General features: G+C 46.6%; 1 protein-coding gene across 3 annotated transcripts; it reads right to left on the reverse strand.

Moving 5' to 3' along the window:
- Positions 1-1,272: 1,272 nt before the first annotated feature.
- On the reverse strand, positions 1,273-20,741 carry LOC134077052 (E3 ubiquitin-protein ligase TRIM39). Of its 3 annotated transcripts, none has more exons than XM_062532422.1 (10): positions 20,597-20,741; positions 13,170-13,871; positions 9,063-9,158; positions 7,552-7,785; positions 6,781-6,952; positions 4,882-4,962; positions 4,636-4,662; positions 4,353-4,379; positions 3,023-3,198; positions 1,273-2,706 (listed from the first exon to the last, which is right to left on the reverse strand). In XM_062532422.1, the coding sequence occupies exons 2-10, from the start codon at positions 13,839-13,841 to the stop codon at positions 2,344-2,346; spliced, it is 1,848 nt and encodes a 615-aa protein (XP_062388406.1). In that variant the 5' UTR covers positions 13,842-13,871; positions 20,597-20,741; the 3' UTR covers positions 1,273-2,343. The 3 variants fall into 3 exon arrangements, with proteins under 3 accessions (XP_062388406.1, XP_062388408.1, XP_062388407.1); XM_062532424.1 differs by lacking the exon at positions 20,597-20,741 and adding an exon at positions 16,034-16,097; XM_062532423.1 differs by lacking the exon at positions 20,597-20,741 and adding an exon at positions 15,929-16,066.
- Between the last annotated feature and the right edge of the window lie 617 nt (positions 20,742-21,358).

The following is a 21,358-nucleotide window of genomic DNA, read 5'->3' on the forward strand; positions in this document are numbered from 1 at the left end:
TGTTAAAGTGGATAAGGTAACTTGTCATTTAACAAAAAAAAAAAAACAAGTTCAAATGACATTGGCTTTAGTTGCAGTCACACGCTCTGCTATGGATTAATGGAATGTCCAATAACCAAGCAGATGTACAGATTAGTCACGTTGTTTCATCAGGTCCCTTTGCACAGGTGGGTTAATCAAGCATCATGCAGTCTGCATTCATAATCAAGGTGCTTGGTTTTATACACCTGTGGAAAGGGACCTGATGAAACCCATGAATAGCGCCATAGCGAATAGTACATAAGTTGACGTAAACAAACCGAGAGAGCGAAGAAAACATCCCACTGATTCCTAGATTTGATAGGAATCCTATAGGACTTTTTGATGAGGGCAGTTAAGTGTGCTGTGAGGAAATGTGTAGGGTAAAGAAATAAACACTAACTGGGCAGTTAAGTGTGCCATGACGTGGAATGTGTAGGGTAAAGAAATAAACACTCACTAACTGGGCAGTTAAGTGTGCCGTGAGATGTGTAGGGTAAAGAAATAAACACTAACTGGGCAGTTAAGTGTGCCATATGAGGCGAGATTTGTAGGGTAAATAAATCAACACTAACTGGGCAGTTAAGTGTGCCGTGAGGTAGATGTCTAGGGTAAAGAAATAAACACTAACTGGGCAGTTAAGGCCACTGAAGAGTTTCCTTCAGCCATGACAGTGGTCCTCAGCCCCTCATGCACAGGGTGCTCGGTCCTCGAGGGGCGCTCCCACTGATCTATAACGAACACTGGATAGACTATCCCATTGTTGCCGCCCCATCATTCTCTATCGAGATCAGTGAGGATCGAGGAAGGAAGATAGGGTGTATAAAGCACCAAATGAGAGGCATCCACAGAGAAATGCTGCTTTGCCTCCCCATTCCGTTTCCTAAGGGATAACCAGTAGGCATGATGGTACCAGCTAGTAGCTGGTCTGTGATGCCCTCACGGTCAGCTCATTCTGCACTCATAGATGTGTCTGTGCTTTACTGACCCCTAGTGGTAGCATCTATACTCAAGTAGTGATAAACTGGTTAAATTCACATTTACTGTAGATTTGAATGACAGGTCTGCTAACTGGGTTTAGTCATCACTGCTTCAGTTGATCTGGTTTAATATCATGATGTTAGTTTCAGCTGGCATGTAGACTTGAATGAGTAATACTGACTGTTATAATATGCAGTGTATTACAGAGGCAACTGGGCAGCAGGTTTTTCAATGAGGCAGCATTTATTACTTTGAAAATATACAATTCACAAATATGACAAAACAAACATTTATTATAAGATTATACAAATGATGAATATTTATTAGGCCTAAAAGAAAAATAAATAAAATGGCTCTTTTAGGCATAGTTTTAGCAACTTATCACTGATGAGGTCAACAGACCAACAGTCACAAGGTATTCCTATTCTTCATTATTCTAAACATATTCAGAAACGACACCAAAACCCTTTAACATTATAAAAACACGAGGCGACTAACAGGAAAACTCAAGATAAACGGTCTTTTATACCATGTATTTTACCCACCTACCCTTCTCGTCAGGGCTACAAAAAGAACTCAGTGCATCATTAAGTGTGTACTCATCCTACACCCATATTAGCGTGTTCTTTTCCCAGGTGTGTGTGTGAGTGTGTAATGTGAGTTGCTAAACCAAAGGTAATTTCTCTGTAAATCCTAAAACCTAATGTCTCTGCTCACCTTGACAGTTTGTCAGAGTGCCACTTTTATCGACTAACGCGCACACACACACACACACACACACACACACTTGCATTATCATCGGCCACAAACAGCTCCACTCACTCACTCACTCACCTCACTCACTCAGTGGCCAGCTCTAAATATGCTTACTCATTCTACTGTGCAGCACCTCTCTCTCTCTCTCTCTCTCTCTCTCTCTCGGCTCCTGCCTGTGTGCCCTTGCACCATCCTACACACACAAGATATAAAAACTCTCAAATTCCGCCACTCCCACACACTCACATTCACAGTCCCAGGAATAGTCGCATTCACTCTCACAGTCATTCAGGCCCAGAAATACTCACACTCATTCATTTGGTCACCCCCACTGTCCAAAAACACAGGTGATGAGTGAAACGGTTCAGTGGGTCACCAAAGTCCTTTTCCATAAATGTGTCCCTTCAACCACCCACCCATCCTCCTCTTCTTCTTTCCCCTCTCTCTCTCTTCCCCATTAACCATTTATAGTCAATTCTCTCTCACTCTTCCTCTCAACTCTTCACACACTCTTTCGTACTGTCACCCTTTCATTCCCCCCCCCTCTCTCTCTCCTTCCTATCCATTCATCCATCTTTCCTCCCTTCTTCAGTGGTGGTGTCCGTCCGGTCCGCTGCTGAGCACCAGAGGGACCTCCTTGTCCCCGGTCCCAAACAGCGGCAGCACTCTCTCAGTGAAGCGTGGCGCGGTGAAGGAGTAGAGCTCGCTGCCGGACTTGGCGTTGTAGAAGGTGACGTGGCCCTCCTCGCAGTCCAGGAACACCCCGATGCGCCGCAGACGCCCCGTCACCTTCACCTTGCCCAGCGGGGGCGGGGTCAGAGGGCGCAGGTGCGCTCCTCCCCACCAGAGGGCGTAGTAGCCGGCCGCGGGGCCCATGTCGAACAGGCCCTTCCTGTGGGCCGACTCCAGCGCCACGCCCAGCTTCCAGTCCTTGTTCTCGCCCACGTTCACCTGCAGGTGGGACGGGGAGGAAGGGTTGTCAGGACGACTGCGGGACAGAAAAATGCACATGGCAACAATAGGGGCAGCCGTGGCCTGCTGGTTAGGGCTTCGGGGTTTTAACTGAGGGGTTGCCGGTTTGATCCTCGATCAGTAGGAACAATGTGTGTGGGAAGAGTGGTTGACCACTGCTCTCCAATGCCCACATACACGGCTGAAGTGCCCTTGAGCAAGGCACCACAGACACACACACTAATTCGTGAATTAGTGAACACACACAGCACACAGTAAATAGTGAAGTGATAAATCAATAAAAGCTCCCTCTGACCTCCCAGTAGTGTCGTCCGGACTGGAAGCCCTCCTTGGCGAGCACGCAGGACCAGACGTCGAAGCGCTGGGTGCTGTTGCGGTAGAACTGCAGCTTCTCGCCGCGCTTCACCTGCTTACGGTCCTCCGACAGGATCAGGAACGGGTACGCCGTCACCGGGTTCAGACTCACGTCCTCTGGAGGAGGCAGCCAGGGTTAGGGTTACAGTTACACACACACGCACACGCACACGCACACGCGCACGCGCACACGCACACGCACACACACACACACACACACTCGCGCACACACACACACACTCGCGCACACACACACACTCGCGCACACACACTCGCGCACACACACACACACTCGCACACACTCGCACACTCACACACACACAAACACTCACACACTCGCACACACACACACACTCGCACACACACACACACTCGCACACACTCGCACACTCGCACACACACAAACACTCACACACACTCACGGCTAATGGTTAAAGCTAATGGCAGCTGTGGGTAGCCTAAATTAAAACACTTTTCCATTCTTCTACAAAGAATAGTCAGGTAGAAGAGAGAAGTTAAAGGCAGTAAAGTTAATAAAAATAAAAAAGTGTCTATAGACTATAGGCTTGAAAGGTAGGCTAAATAAAAAAAAGGGTCTATAAGGCTTTAAAGGTAGGCTAAATAAAAAGCATCTATAGTCTATAGGCTTTAAAGGTAAATACTGTAGAAAGCGTCTGTAGACTACAGGCTTTAAAGGTAGGCTAAATAAAAAGCGTCTATAGACTATTGGCTTTAAAGGTAGGCTAAATAAAAAGTGTCTATAGACTACAGGCTTTAAAGGTATGCTAAATAAAAAGTGTCTGTAGACTATAGGCTTTAAAGGTAGGCTAAATAAAAAGCCTCTATAGACTACAGGCTTTAAAGGTAGGCTAAATAAAAAGCGTCTATAGACTATAGGCTTGAAAGGTAGGCTAAATTTAAAAAGCGTCTATAAGGCTTTAAAGGTAGGCTAAATAAAAAGCATCTATAGTCTATAGGCTTTAAAGGTAAATACTGTAGAAAGCGTCTGTAGACTACAGGCTTTAAAGGTAGGCTAAATAAAAAGTGTCTATAGACTATTGGCTTTAAAGGTAGGCTAAATAAAAAGTGTCTATAGACTACAGGCTTTAAAGGTAGGCTAAATAAAAAGTGTCTATAGACTATAGGCTTTAGACTGGCATGGGATCCAGATGAAGATTTACTCTGCTCTGCTCTCACAAAGGCTCCTCATTAATGGGTCTCAAACTTACAGTACGCCTCATAGGTCAGAACAGGTGTGGTCTTACACTTACCTATATATTGTTTCACCTTCTTGTGTGCTGATGGAGAAAAGATGACCAAATAGATGTAAATATGTGGACGTTACGTTTAGCATTGATCTAGTTCACAATTATAAGTGTGTTTCACCATCACTTACTTTTAGAAATATCAAACCGTACACAACTAACACGTTTAAGGCAAACATTTATATTATTAGTGCCATATCTTCATGATAGTTAAGTTCATAAGGAACTCTAGAGAAGATTGACATTTGACATTTCCATCACTGCATGATGATTAAACAACCAACCCTACCTGAGCTAGGCCTTATTCTGCGTATATCTGGAAAGAAATATTGAGACATACTTTAGAAAATATACAGTGAAGCACGCCCAGATTATGTGTGCGTGCATGCATGTGTATGTTTATGGGAATGTGTGTGTGTATGTGTGTGTGTGTGTGTGTGTGTGTGTGTGTGTGTGTGTGTTCATGGGAGTGTGTGTGTGTGTGGTTATGGGAGTGTGTGTGTGTGTGTGGTGGTTGTTGTTGGGGCGGTCTTACCTTTCAGTGACCAGTCTCTCCTTCCCATCGACCCTGTTGATCTGATGCTCATCATGCTCTCACTCTCTTGCAGCGTTGACACTGCAAACGCGCACACACACACACACACACACACACACACACACACACACACAATAATGGATATGAAAATATAGCACTGGAGCCTTTATCCTGCCTTGGTCAGCCTGTTCATTCCAATGGCACCATTCAGTTATGGATGTTTCACAGGTACAGCTCTGAGGTGCGAGAGCGACACTGAACCACATCCGGCCCGGTGCTGCTCAGCGTCTGAGCTGATGTCAGCATCTCTCACCTGACCAGCTGAAATGGAGTCAACTGGAGAGGGCAGGTGAAGGTGGAATTCATACACCTCTTACAGAGAGAGAGAGAGAGAGAGAGAGAGAGATTACTCTCATCTGATATGGGAAGAGTGAAATGTGTGTGTGTATGTGTGTGTGTGTGTGTGTGTATGCGTGTTTGTGTGTGGTGGGGGGGTGATTAGGGGAATGGATGGCGTTCGGAACTATGTGTTTGAGTGAGTGAGTGAGTATGTGTGTGTGTGTTTGTGTTGGGCAAGAGGGTGGCAAACCACATTTCACAGTGACTCAGCAGCTACTCTCTCACTTCCCCCCCCTCCACACACACACACACACACCTGTTCACATCCTCATCCCAAGCATACGCGTTGAGCTAACCAGAATTCCACTGTATTGCTTTAGGCTGGGTGATAATTGACGACATGATCGCGCCTGAACCTGTCGTACGCGGCGCTTCGCACGTCATTAAGGCTCCACAAGACGGATGACGGCAGCGGCGGCGAGGCCTTGTGACCGCCACAGAGAGCAGGCCGGGTCTGGGCCAGCTGCGGCCCGGGTCCAGCCCAGATGGGGCCCGTACCGGAGCCAACTCCGCTCCAGTGGAGTCTGCGATCTGCCACCTGTTCACTGCCATCACAGCGTGAGAAATGTCTCCACACCATCAACGTGAGTCATTCCAGGGCCTCGGCGATTAAAAGCCGTCTGTCAGCAAGGCAGCATATTGGGGACATTTACAAAGGGGACGTGCGATTGTGTTAGTCTCCTCGCAGCAGTCATAATGGATAATGATCATATTCATAGGCCATATGGACTGTTATGAAGGCACGAAAAGCTTTAGGTTCAAATAAGAATAGAAATAAAAACAGACACAAGTGTGTGTTGTGTGGCAATTATGGGCCTATGTGTTTAGCTATCTGGGAATTTGGACGCATCAGCTATTCCTGTTACCATGACACCTCCACCAACGCCGCTGTCAGTCACCACGACAACGTCCAATGCCAACGATCCAACGTATGAATTAGAGATCATTTGATGCCTATAGATTATATAATGTTGGCCTTGGATAAATCCGGTTTGGTCTGGCTAAACAATATTTGATGAGAGAGCAGTAAAAGCACACACATCCGGATATAAAACTGGGAGCAGGACTAAAACCAAAGTAGCAAGTAAAGAAAAAGTCGGCTGCAACCAAAGTTGGCTCCCAATCATTTAATATATTCCGTGACATTTCAGGCCAGACGTCTGAGGAAGGGTGAATTGGGCCAAAACGTCACGGAATATATTAAGTGACTTGGAGCAAACTTTGGTTGCAGCCGACTTTAAACTTAGATATTGTTTTTGTTTTTTGGGGCTTTTTTGCCTTTATTCATAGGACAGTAAAGAGAGTGACAGGAAGGAAGTGGGAGAGAGACATGGGGTGGGATCGGGAAATGACCCGATCAGGCTCCCAGGTCAGACTTGAACCTGGGTCCCCGTGGGCACTCGGACCCGAGCGCTATGGTATGAGCACTGTTGCCTGTTGTGCCCCCCGATCAGATATTGTTTGAGGTTGGTCACCATGACGACAAGGAGCGCAACTCACCTGAGTGTCGGTAGCGCACCTCTCCCCCGCGGATGTCCTCCAGTCTCTCGTGCACGTCCCTGAGCGCCGTCTTGACGTCGTCCATGTTGAAGCGCAGCTCCAGCTCCACCTCCGGCTCCTCCCCTCGCCTGTTCAGCTCAGCGTCCAGCGGAGCGCTCACCTCCTCAAAACTCTACACACACACACACACACACACACACACACACACACACACACACACACACACACACACACACACACACATACACACACACACACACACACACACACACACACAGTCTCAGCAACACTCAGGAACATGGTTCATTTTCTGCATCTCTGTCCACGTGTGTATGTGTGTGTGTGTGTGTGTGTGTGTGTGTTTGTGTCTGTGTGTGTCTGTCTGTGTGTGTCTCACCTGCAAGAAGTCAATGTGGTCATCAGAGGCGTGTGTGTGCAGGCGTGTGTGTGTGTGTGTGTGTGTGTGTGTGTGTGTGTGTGTGTGTGTGTGTGTGTGTGTGTGTGTGTGCGTGTGTGCGAGCGTGTGTGTGTGTGTGTGTGTGTCACCTGCAGGAAGCCGATGTGGTCATCCAAGGTGTGTATGCGCGCGCGTGTGTGTGTCACCTACAGGACGGTCATCAGAGGTGTGTGTGCGTATGTGCGTATGTGCGTGCGTGCGTGCGTGTCACCTGCAGGAAGCCGATGTGGTCATCAGAGGTGTGTCTGTGCGCGTGTGTGTGTCTGTGCGCGTGTGTGTGTGTGTGTGAATGTGTGTGTGTGTGTGTGTGTCACCTGCAGGAAGCCGATGTGGTCATCACTGGTGGCCTGCTCCTCCAGTTTGGCCCTCACTTCCTGCATCCTGCTAAGCTCCGCCTCCTGCCGCGCCGCTACTTCCTCTGCCCGGCCCGTCACAGACATCTGCTTCTCCTGCATCCCGCCCACAAGCTCCCGGCGAATCCGGTCCACCGAGCGGATCACCTCCCCCAGCAGCTGTTCCAGCTGAGCCTGCTCCGCCCTGGCGTAGTTCTACAGGGGGGTCAAAGGTCATGGTCAAGGTCAACACCAGAGGTGTGAGTAGCTTCAAGAACAAGGTCGCAATCTAAGGTGATCAGATGTCCGAAACCAAAAATGTGGAAAAAACGGGGACATTGTCAGTCTGACTGTCAATCTGATTGAAATACGTATACGTTCTATCTTCAAAACTCGAGGACATATAGGTAGTTTTTCCGTATTTTCCCGGGGACAGGAAGCCAAAAACAGGGACTGTCCCCTGAATCCAGGGACGTCTGGTCACCCTATCGCAATCTGTATCATTTACAGCACACACACGTGTCTGGTATCTGTGTCTGGGTTCCGCATAGGATGGCATTCATACTGATACTGATAGATTTGTATATGACAGACAGTGAAACCATTATAAGATCCTTGCTAAATCTGTGTAACCTGAAACATACAGTATCAAACATTGTAACCTGTAAGGACTATGACGTTGTATGAGGAAAAAAAGAAAGGGGCCACTTTCAAGAGCAAGTTTTGTATATAAAACACATGCTGGCAGTATAAGTTTTTTCTATATCTTTTCCATATGGGTATATTTTTATGCAATCTTCTTTACCTGATTTATCTATGGGAAGTGAAAGTTTCACTAAGCCCAAACTATTGACCGCAAGTTCTGTATTTGTTTTTGCATCAGAAGTTATGTTCTGTTTGAAATATTCCCCTTTGTGTACATGTCTGGCCAGACAAAGGCCAGAGCTAAGTGTTGCCGTTTCAGCCATGTGAATGTGCCATACGTCGATTCCTTGTATAAAAGGAAAGGAGGTCCCAGACATCATTCATAATGTGAACCATTTTGTGTTGCATCATTCTCTCTCTTTGCAAAGAGAACACAATTGTGTTGTCATTTAGTCTGTTTTCACCATACTAAGCTCAATCTGATTGAACATTGAATAAGATTGAACATTAGTCTGGGGAGGCTGCGCTTTGTTTCTACTGCACTTTGCGTCGCTTAAGTTTCGTTATAGTCACGTCACCGGCCAATAGCGTGGCAGGACTAGAGTGTGGCCGTTTCTGATTGGCGCCAAAGGTTCTGGCAGTAAACAGAGGAGATAGATCTGCTGGTTTCCACCCTGAGTTGCCGGGCAAAATTCAAATTCCCCGGAAGTTCAGGCATGGGTTCACCCGGCCTAGTTATCATTTGTAATTCACTGGTTCTTGTCTTTATTTGAGAAAATGACACAAATCCAAAATGACCCATCATCCTTCACCCAGCGTCCCTCCCGCCGGAGGGCCGTGATGCTCACCTTCACCGTTTGGATCCGCCCCCTCAGCTCCGCCAGGCTGAGGCTCTTCCTGTCGATGCTGGTCTGGATGTCCAGCTCCGTCTTGCTCAGCAGTTTCTGTGAGATGGTAGCGAAGAACACACAAAACACACACACACACACACACACACAGAGACAAGACAGTCAGTATGATTGTAGAAGAGTACCGTAATTTCCCAACTATTCTACATTGCTCATACATATCATCACATTGATTTTGCTACATTTCTTCAGCTATGAGGTTAATACACGGGGCCAGTTCATATGGTATTGATATCGTTTTGTTTCTTTTAACTTCCATAAAACACTGTCCTGCAGCTTATACACAATGAGGCTAATACACAGGAAATTACTGTAGTATCTTGTTTTTATACAAGTTCACAGTGTCCCATACTCTGACACTCAACTCCAGAGCTCTACACTGTGTGCTGGGCCCTCTTCCCTTCACCCTCCACACCCACGACTGCACACCAACCCACAGCATCGATACGGTCATCAAGTTTGCAGATAGCACCACTGTCGTCGGACTAATACACAATAGGGAGTCTCTCGACAAGGAAGAAGTCTGCAAACTGTCTAAATAGCGCTCCATCAACAACCTGGCACTCAACCTCCAAAACAAAGGGGCTGTTCATCTATTTCAGGAGACAGAGAGATAGAGAGAGAGAGAGGAATCTATCTACATTGAAGAGGACACAGTGGAGAGAGTGTCTGAGTTCACATTCCTTGAAACACACAAGGACCTCACACAGGCTGTCAACACCACCTCTCTAGTGAAGAAGGCGCAGGAGTGGCTCTACTTCTTAAGGACACTGCGGAGATCCAATCTGTCCCAGCATCTGCTTGTCTCCTATCACAGGTCTTTGGAGACCATACTCACTCACCTAAGGCCTCTGAGGCAGAGAAGAGAGCTCTTCAAAGAGTCATCAAATTACAGAGATCCACCAACACTCAGCTGCCTTCACTAAAGCCCAAACCCAAACTACAACATTTACAGAACTAGCTGCCTTCACTAGAACCCGAACTACAACATCTAAAGAACTAGGTGCCAACACTAAAGCCCAAACTACAACATTTACAGAACTAGGTGCCTTCACTAGAACCCAAACTGCAACATCTGAACTAGGTGTCTTCATTAAAGCTCAACCCGAACTACAACATCTACAGAACTAGGTGCCTTCATGAAAGCCTCAACTACAAAATCTACAGAAGGCCTACGTCGAATCCCAAGCACCATCAGGCACCATCTAGCCCACGCCACCATCTCCTCACTGAGATTCCCTCTGGAAGGTGATAGGTCTAGGTATCAAGGCTCATCACGCTTTTCATTTCTGTTTTCATTTTTACATTCTTTATTTTTTTTGTCAACATATTTCTTTTGAATTGTATTTCAAGCTCATGCTTACTGTGAAGCGCTGTCAGGTGGACTGTGTTAAAGGTTGTGTTATGTAATAAATGTAGCTAAGCTAGCGTCTATAGTGCTGTTCTCATCACAAAAGGCAGTGGTGTTATTCAACACTATTCTTATGTGAGAGCAGAGACATCACAACACAAGACACTGGTGTTACTCAATGGAGGGCAGAGACGTCACAACACAGGTGCTTTAATCCTGTATTCAACAAGACTGGGAGTTCACACACGGGTGTTTTCTCAATGACTCAAGAATTATGTGAGAAGTCAGTGAGGACAGACTGTAACCTTTCCTCCAAATACATTAGTCTAGTCTCTGCAAACCATGCAAACCTTCAGGAGCTAAACATATTCCCACTTCTGAGTTAAGCATTGTGATTGGCTAATACTGCCCCAGGGTAAGATGGGACGATTCAGATGATAACATTGATGGTCAGAGTTTAACATCTGAAACATGATTTGTTACTGCACATTTCAAGAGGATAGAATCCATCAGATTAATCAAAAGCCCAAATATTTCCACAACACAACTTGGCTACATGACAGGATTCCTCAATTCTCAGCCTCACTGAAGAGCCTTTCTGTGTGGCTGTTTAGCTAATGCTAGTTGGCGACATGCAAAAGTGTTTGATGTGAAGATTTGAAAGCTCAAAGCTGTGAGCTATTGTCTAAATACTGTAATCACATGCCTCACACATCCCAGATCACATTAGAGATCACAGCCTTCATCACAGGAATGTAGTTATGTGGGTTGGCAAAGCCATTCAAAGCAGTCAAGAGTTAAGGTCTATTTTGAGTCTCTGCTCTCTCACAAGAATAGGTCTGCAGTGCGCATCACCGCAGTCTTTTATGACGAAAACAGCTCAATAGATGTCAGAATAGCAAGCGAATGACATAATCACACGCTGTATCACCTCCATCAATGCAGAAAACATGCAGATGGTGTAAACAGGTGATTGGAGCGCTCGGTCACTGATGAAGCCCGAAGGAAACAGCTGATAACCGCACACATGGCCCTCGCCTCATCTGATGTGGGCATGAGAGGATCCGGGCTAAAGCTGGGTCCGTTTCGCAACTGTCTGTGTGTGCGATGACAGATATGTGGCACGTGAGTATGAGTGTTTGTGTCATGAGAAGGCTGCTCGTTGGGGTGGGACATCGTTATGTGGATGTTTCAGCTAGCACCAGTCTCTCAAGTGTGCTCAAGTCCTTTTTAAAACATCAGAGCTGTTGTGAAAGATTATATCCTAACAGTTCCAAGAAGTTTGTATTTTTGTCGTTTGGTACTTCAGACCATAGCTAACATTGTCTCTAGTCATGATCTCTCTACAGTATTCTAATTTCAAGGGGCTGGTTTTTTTTAATATTTGAAAGGTTTGAGGATCAAACTTAGGCTGGGTAAACTCAGCCTGATCTGCCGCAATTTCGATTTCGCCCTGCAGCTCAGGCTGGAAACCTGCACATCTATCTCTCCTGCTTCCTGTGTACGTTTGCTGGGTCCAATCACAAACTGGGTTATCCACCAGGTGCACCCGGATCATTGGTGTGATTGGTTGAACAGGACTATCCAAGCGTATGGAGTCATTTGAACGATGCCCACCGATCACGCCTCTTGTGCCGTAGAAATAAAGAGCAGACTCCCCAGACCAATGTTCAATCTTAAAAGATCGAGCTCCGTGTGGTGGTAGCCAGATAGGACAAAGCAACTTTTCAAAGAGAAGTTAGATGGATACGTTTTGATGAAATTGAGACATAAAACGTGTGAAACTGAGATTCTCCATCGTTACAAAGCATTTTACAAGGATGTTTTTGAGATCCTATGACTGACCCCAAAGAAGAAATATTGCTTGTAACAGATTAGACTATGACATTTTCAATATCATCATTGTACGTATACTGTTTTCAGTGTTGTCCAAGACATTACTCCTACTCTTGTCCAAGACATTTCAGCTATTTCATTGGTTTACGCCCAAATTTAACTCTAGCCTTCCGTCAGATGGAATCTCTACTGCAGATAATAAGCCTGTGTGTGGGAAAATATTCACGCAACGCCAAATTCCTCCGTTAACTGTGCAGTCATGCAACATACTCTACATAGCTGCCTTACCCGGAACCTTCTGCGCCATGATATGTAGATGGTCACAACCCCCCCCCCCCACACACACACACACACACACACATATATACCAGACCAGTCTCTTTTGATCATCGTCATCATGCTGGGCTTTTCTCCAACACTCCCACACCTTTGCCTTGTTCTTGAACACAAAGGGGATCCTCTCATCTCTCTCTCTCTCTCTCTCTGACACATCCCAACTGATTGCATCATCTTGACATGGTGCTTATTTCTACCACTCTCACACACACACACCCTCCGTACTTCATAGTGCTTCATATGACTCAGTGCTCTCGACTCCATTTCCCAAACGCACACCCAAACACACACACACACTACCTCTGCCCCAGTGCACGCACTGATAGACAGACACACACACACACACACACACACACACACACACACACACACACACACACACACACACACACACACACACACACACACACACACACACACACACACACACACACACACACACAGACATAAACGATAGCTCTGGCCCCAACACACCCACATCCACACACACACACACACCCAAACACACACACACACACACCCACCTGTTTCATGATCCTCTCTGTCTGCACGGAGACGGTGGTGTGTGTGCGGTGCGTCTCCAGCACGCAGATGGAGCAGATGCAGGCCTCGTCCGTGCGGCAGTACACGTCCAGCAGCCGGCCGTGCGTGGGGCACATTCGGCCGCGCATGGCCTCGCCCGGGTCGCGCAGCTGGTGGCTGCGGTAGAAGGACGTCTCGTGGTGCGGCCGAACGTGCTCCTGGCAGTACGAGGCCATGCAGGTCATGCAGGTGCTGACCGCCCGCTGCTTCCTGCCCGGGCACACGTCGCACAGCACCGCCTTGCCCTTCGCCACGTCCAGGTCCTCGTCCTCGGGGATGGCCTCGGCCCCGACGGCGCCCGCTCTGGCGCGGGGTTTGGGCACGGGCGTCGCCGCGCCCGTGGCCATGTCCTCGGCGTCGTACTGCGTCACCTTGTAGTGGTTGGTGATGGCGGCCAGCACGCGGTTGATGCTGAGCTTCGGCCGCTCGTCGAACAGGCGCTTGCAGAGCGGGCACGTGCACACCTCGATGGACGCCCAGTAGCCGCCGATGCAGCCCTGGCAGAAGTTGTGCCCGCAGGGCGTGGTGACCGGGTCGCACAGCAGGTCCAGGCAGATGGAGCAGGTCACCTCGCCCTCCGACAGCACGTCGGCCGACATCGCCACCTGAGCCATCTTCAGCAGCAGGCACAGTGTGGGCACAGCCTGGGACACACACACAGAGTGAACACGTCACACAAGGGAGGATACACACACACAGAGTGAACACGTCACACAAGGGAGGAGTAGTAGGCTAGGTGCCCGAAGTAGAAGGTTCTACCAGGGTTCCACTAATGGACTCAACATATTACATAAAGAGTATACACACACACACACACACACACACACACACACACGCACGCACGCACGCACGCACGCACGCACGCACGCACGCACGCACACACACACACAAAGGGTTCTTTGGTTCATGAAGACTTCTATTATTGACGAGTACTGTTACTCAGTAGGGATTCTCTCTTGCACTGAAGAGCCATTTTTGGACAATCAGCCATTGTCAGCCATTGTTTTTATTTACTTATTTCTTCATGCAGTAAGGTTCAATGTTTTCCCCCATATTCTTTTAAGAACCCTTTCAAATGAGGTTAGGCTAGGCTAGGCTAGCCTTCATTGTCCCCCTTGGACATTAGAGATAACACAGGTGTCCCAGACACACACATGTAGTTTACAAACACACCTCAGTCAATGAACCTACAGTACAGCAAACCTATAATAACACACCTGGTGCCGTCCATGCTAACATAGAAAACACCGTACACAAACCTTATTGCACAATACCCTACACAAATGATGGCATGAATGCCCTCTGCCTCGTTATTGCACCAATGAGACATAATAATCTCAGAGTGCATATAGACCTACAGGACTAAAGACGGGGAAGGACACATCTCCTTGGAAACAAACCGGACTACAATGACTGTGTTAGCCTTCTGAAATTGGTCTTGATCCATCAGCTGAGATCTTTAAGATGGGAAGCAGAACTTCTCTCTCCCTTAAACACTTCCAAAACTTCTGAGCATGGGTCCACTGTCTGTTCCTGAACGCAACTACAGCATTTTTATTCAACACTGATAGACAGAAAATAGTCAGTGCTTTGGTGTTAAGAGGTGAAATTCATAATTAGCTCATATTCATCAAATCTTCTAAATCTCATCCTCATATTCACATTTGGATGTAATGATGACTTTTTGATACATCACATCTCCTTGCACTCTTTGAGTATTTAGCTCTGAGAATGCATAATAATGATGTATTTCTTCCTTTTCTAAGCCGAGGCGATGCCGTAAAAACTGTGTTAATTAAACAGGATAAGCAGGCCATCTGTCTATGTTCCTCTTCCCTATTTCCACTGCCACAGACAACACAACACACCACCACTATCTGAGCAGCACAACAGCACCCATTTTAATCAGTGTTGATATAAGCCTGAAAGAATCCATTAGTCATGTTCACGCAGCTTAAAGAACACACCTCGACAATAACTGACAAGAACAATAACATCTACAACAAGGGATTTACTTTGACAGCGCTATATGATACAAAACCAAAAAACACTCCAAAATATGTCCTTACATAGCTTCCCTTAATGTGAATGCATGATAATATATAAATGTTATATTTATTTGATGTCACATTATACACAGTTCATTTGCTTGACTTGCTGATAGGTCAGGGAAAACCCTCCAACTCTCCATGCAGCAAAGATTTCACATTGAGATCGAAAGCCTCCTTGAAGGACAAGGACTACTGGAGTGAAACGCATTCCTATCGCACATGTTTCTACTTACAGGGATATGGGCAACTTCCAGATAAGGCCAAGTGCAACAACACATAGCTACATACATAACACTGCAAGCACACAGGGCAAGTCAAAGTCAACAGACAGACACAAAAGCTTGCGCATTAGCCCAACCCCAAGACAACTCTGAGACAACCCTGAGGCAAACTGGAGAACAGCTCTGAGCGGTGCAGTTATGGCCATCAGACAGCACACACAGCACAAGAACATGGTGCCACATCAGTGACTATCTAACCAGTGGTGTAACCAAAGTCCTTTTTATAAGTGTCTCTGGTGTAACTATGTGATATGCAGGACTACAGCAGACCAGATTCTCAGTTAGTTTGTTCCCATGAGTGTGTTTCTGAGCAGTGCAGCAACACAGATGTGTTAACTTGACACCAGCGAGCCATCTGCTCGGCCTTACCTGTGTAGATGAGGAGGTTTTCAGCCTTTCAAGGGTTCTCAAGAGCACACACAACCAAATAAATACACTGTCTGTGTAGAGCACTTCTGCAGAATTCAGACTCACAGAGGAGGTGGCCTAGAGTGTGCTAGCATGCTAGCTTGAGTCTTTAGCTGAACTAGGCCCACACGGTTGTGCAGTCAGACCTGCTGGGAGTTCCTGGGTTCCCCTCACCCGCACCACTAGGAGGCCATCACACCTGGGAACAATCACCAATCAGTGACCAAGGAACCACAAGATCAAAGAACACAACCAAGAACCTGAGTGATAGAAAATGCACCTGCGGTACGCGTGCAAGAAGATCTGTGCAACAAAACAACCTACAGACATCCAGGCCTGCAGAGAGAACTATGAAATCACTCTAAGAACTTACAGATGGGATTCTATGTCTGTAGTAAAAACGTCACCTCTGACACAGAACAAATAACATACATCATGCGTTCATGCCCATTTCTGTGCAGGGGAAGCGTAGAGGAAGAAATCTTCCATGATGAAATACCAGTTTCACTACAGTGGCAATCGGAGCAGACTCCCTGAGTTACATTATGCCGAAGAGGATACCATTACTGTATGTCAAAACAGTTACTCTGAATGAATCAGATTTACAGCCTGTGGTTTCAGGCATATATAATCAAATGTCTCTTAGATGGGTCCCTAATTGACATGGGCTTTGCCTACCCAAGTAAACTTTAAAACAAAAACAACATATTTAAGACATGCCGTTTGTTTTTATCTGTTCAAGTATGTTGTTGGTCCAGTCTGAACAAGTCAGGTCCAACCACATTCTGTCACACACACACACACACACACACACACACACACACACACACACACACACACACACACACACACACACACGTGGACTGTCTGTTCTGTGAAGGTATGCTTTCCTCTCAAAAACAGGGAGTGCTTGTTGTTCAAAGAGCTGAAGTAAACATAATGCCCATATGGAAACTGACTCACTCAAGAAGCAAAAATAATCCCTAATCAGCTCTTCTCTCTGACCCCTATTCACACATGATGACTCACACAACAGCTCACAAACTCTCCACTGATATTTGTGTCAAGGGTTTACAGTACACCCTTTTATACGCTTCTCTGGAGATATGTGGCATGTGTGGAGACCTCAACAGTCTGCACATCGTCATACCAAGTGAACACAGTCAACATGTTCATGATGCGTCATCATTTCCTGTGTATTAGCCACATTGTGTATAAGCAGCAGGACACAAAAGGAAACAATAAAGGAAATTATTTATAAGGAAATGTTGCAAAATCAATGTGTAAGCCGCAGCTAATAGTTGGGAAATCACAGTATGTCTATAATGATCGGTGAATAATTAAACTAAAATGGAAAGTTAAGAAAGTACAGTGGTCTGCTGATGTTTTGTCTTTGCTGCTACTTTTGCAGAGGGAGGATGCCTCTTCACCAGTTCATTGTGTAAGCATGTGTTGTTTATTTGCTACTAACTACTTATTTGCTGCTTATTTTCTCGTTGGGTTTAGCTTAGCTTTGTGACTCAGGTGTATGGCTTAGAAAATATGATGGATGGGTTTGATAGCCCACAAAGCTGGAAGTGCACATCAGGAGAGAGAATGACAATGTGCACGCATTAGCATTATTCCTTCAGGATCGCTTGCTGCAATTTCCTCAGCGCTAACTCTGGGATGGATATCGGTTAGATCTGATGTGATGCCCGTTGCACTCGGAGGCATTACGACTGTTTTGGCTCTGGGCTCCTCTCTAGAAACAGCTGAGTTTACTGCTTGTGCAAAAGCGTGCCCTCCAGTGGGGTGTAACATGAGCATAAGACTAGATCTCCTCCTCAGCAAAACACTCATCTGCACGCTTGCTTGTCACATTCGATACCAAAATGGATGGCAAACATTAACTTTAAATGGGAGATATCTTTTGGGCGCATGGACACAGCATATTTATTCTGTAATAAAAGCAATTGAATGCAGCTCCTTGTCAGCTTGCATTCAGCGTCTCTGCTCTGTAATCTACCATAAAGATCTCCTCTCTCTTCCCCTCCACTTCCACTGCCTCAGCACAGAGCGCTCCGCCGTGGCGGCTCTAAAACACAGACAGCAGGCTTTTATACGGGAGCCATAATGGGCGCCATAAAAAAGGCCCATCACTCAGCAGAAGCGTGTGCCATCCATCCTGGGTGTCCCGTCCGCTAAGAGCGGCCCTGCGCTGGGTGCCAAGACATGCTGCCCCAGAGCCCCTGCAGGGCACATGCCCAGAACCCTTCAGCAGTGCTGAGGCCCAGAACCCTTCAGCAGTGCTGAGACCCAGAATCCTTCAGCAGTGCTGAGGCCCAGAACCCTTGAGGCCCAGAACCCTTCAGCAGTGCTGAGACCCAGAACCCTTCAGCAGTGCTGAGGCCCAGAACCCTTGAGGCCCAGAACCCTTCAGCAGTGCTGAGGCCCAGAACCCTTCAGCAGTGCTGAGGCCCAGAACCCTTCAGCAGTGCTGAGACCCAGAACCCTTCAGCAGTGCTGAGGCCCAGAACCCTTGAGGCCCAGAACCCTTCAGCAGCGCTGAAGCCCAGAACCCTTGAGGCCCAGAACCCTTCAGCAGCGCTGAAGCCCAGAACCCTTGAGGCCCAGAACCCTTGAGGCCCAGAACCCTTCAGCAGTGCTGTGGCCCAGAACCCTTCAGCAGTGCTGTGGCCCAGAACCCTTGAGGCCCAGAACCCTTGAGGCCCAGAACCCTTCAGCAGTGCTGAGGCCCAGAGCTCAGGGGCTGATGGCTGGTTTGTGGTCGGATCAGTTTCCTCAGCAGCTCATCATGGCTCCTCTGAGAGCCCTTCAGGAGATGTAATAGGCATGATGTGCACCGCCATGACTGTGCTTACACACGCACCTGAAACGGCAGACTCGGTCTACTGTGGAAAGGCTTTGTATTGACAGCCTGAAGATCCTATCGCTCGAGTATGTTATGCCATGAAATGCAAAACATTGCAATGTTATTTTACCCAGCACTGTGAACTTAGAAGCTTTTAGCAGCTGAATATTCCAGTCTTCGTCTACCTTCCAGCCTGTGTCAGTGATGTAAAGCCATTTTCATGTGTGTGTGTGTGTCCAGTCAGGCTTCGCATCTGGAGATTTCCGTTTGTGCTGGTAAACCTGCTTACACTGACTGACGACAGTAGATCTGTACATATTCATTTCCATGCTTTCATCAAATTCCTCAACTCTGAAGACAAATAGCTCAACTCTCATAAACTAGCATAATGCCTCTCCCCATTTGCAGGGTATGTGTGGAGAATCTCTTTTAAATGTCAAACATGTCAAGTGAAGCAGCTTCTGGGGTAAATCTCCTTTCGTAATCCACTGTCTGTGGAGCAACACTGGCAGCTCTGGCCTATAGGACATAGCCAAATTCCTCTGCTCCCTGCCAAGACGTATTTGTAAGGACAAACACAGTATGTGTTTGTGTAAGAGACTGAGAGCATTGTGAAATCATATCTAGGATGTGATCGTGTGTGACATGTTTTGTGTATCACTGTTGTCTACTGCTTTCCTTCAGTCAATGTTATGTCTTTTTGTGTATTGTAGGCCTATTCTTGGTTTGAAGAGATGACAATCTCAATGTGATTTTCTCCCTGGTTGAATAAGGGTTAGAATTATAATTCAAAAATCTTGTTTGACTGGAACAGATTACAGGCCATGTGTATTGCACCCAATTGTATATGTGCGCCACACCCTGCATGGTCTTAGGGATGTTGCTTTTCTTCCTTTGTGCAAGCAAATAGTTAGCTATACGTCAACTGGTGGACAGCAGAAATGTGTTCTCAATGCCAAACACACACTAGAATGGTCATCAACCCAGAGGAGTATCCCTTGAAAAAAGTGAAAAAGTCTCACTATCCACTTTACAAAAATGTAGTCTTGGTACATGATTGCACAAATCCATTTACTAAATATATGTTTTTCTGCATTTCGCCATTACTGTAATTCTCCTCAGCTCAGGCTGGGGTGTACTGTACTGTTTTCCTCCTGATGTAGTTGCTCTTGGGATGTTCTGTTTGTTATGAGCAAGACATGCAAATTTCTTATCTTTAGCCATGTGCATATGGAAGCATAAAGAGCTCAAATAATACACTCTACAGCAAGACACATGTCACTATCCGTCTGTCAATGTCCAAATTGTAGCCATGAAATGTTCCAGTCTACTGGCTGTAAAATGTTTCACTTATTGAACATTTAGGGAAAATACTGTGGCTCGATCCCTCTGACAGAAGCAGAGGCACCAGTGGGACATTTTAGCTTTACTTCTGAGCGCTTTACTTGCATATAAAATGAACCAAATAAATATTTAAGACTTTACTTTTTACTTTACTCAGTGACCTCTACAAAGTGGCAGGAACAAATCACAGATCATTTGCCACAGTTCAAACCACATACCACTAACTCTGCACCACTAAATGTAACATAGTTAAGCACCACTTCTGTCCATCAGAAGTTGGTGTGGGATTTCCGAAGCAATGTCCAGTACATGTCTCAAATTCATCATGCTCAGCCATAAAGTATTGAATATTCCTCTGCTCCAGTGTCACAGAATTCTGTATCATACATTATTTTCCAACAGTGAAACCGGCACCAACACACACTCCATACCTCTTGATATTGTGAGTCCTGATCAGCTTCCTCCTTAGTTAGCGCTCTGTTCTCTGAAGAGCTGGTTCACCCTCTGTCTTCACTTCTGTCTCTGCCACTTCTCCCTCTGAGGTGTCTTAGGCGCTTGATAGCGGAAGAATCCATGAATAAGTGAGCGATCCTGTTCCACTGGTTTACATGTGCAGGCAAATGTGTGTGTGTGTGTGTGTGTGTGTGAGAGAGAGAGAGAGAGTGAGAGAGAGAGAGAGAGCGAGCGAGAAAGAGAGAGAGCGAGCGAGAAAGAGAGAGAGAGAGAGAGAGAGAGAGAAAGGGAGAGAGAGAAAGGGAGAGAGAGAGAGAGAGAGAGCGAGAGCTGAGCTGGGGTGTGAGAGACCAGGTACTGTATGTCCACCGGTGGAAAGCTGTCTGGTGAGTTTGTAACGCGACCCGTTTTTTCTCATTAGTATGCGAGTATGTTGGAGAGGATGTCAGGGACTAAACGTTTCCCACTTGTTCCCAAAGCTGTGATTTTACAGCACAGACCAGAAAGGCGTGAGTGACCAGACAGGTGTGAGTGACCTGACCCTAACGTGAGATGCTGACCTTTGCCCTCCTGCCTGGCACACCTACAGTATAGCCCGGCCACACCACTCATGATGCTGCTCAGCTCTCCCAAAGACTTGCATAGAGCACCAACAACAGCAACAAGCGAATGGCAATTCTATTGCTTATTTCACCAGCGTCTACCTATCTACCCACTTATCTGACGCACTTTTTAAAACT

Source organism: Sardina pilchardus, chromosome 3 (assembly GCF_963854185.1).
Source record: "Sardina pilchardus chromosome 3, fSarPil1.1, whole genome shotgun sequence".
In the NCBI taxonomy this organism is placed as follows: Eukaryota; Metazoa; Chordata; class Actinopteri; order Clupeiformes; family Clupeidae; genus Sardina; species Sardina pilchardus.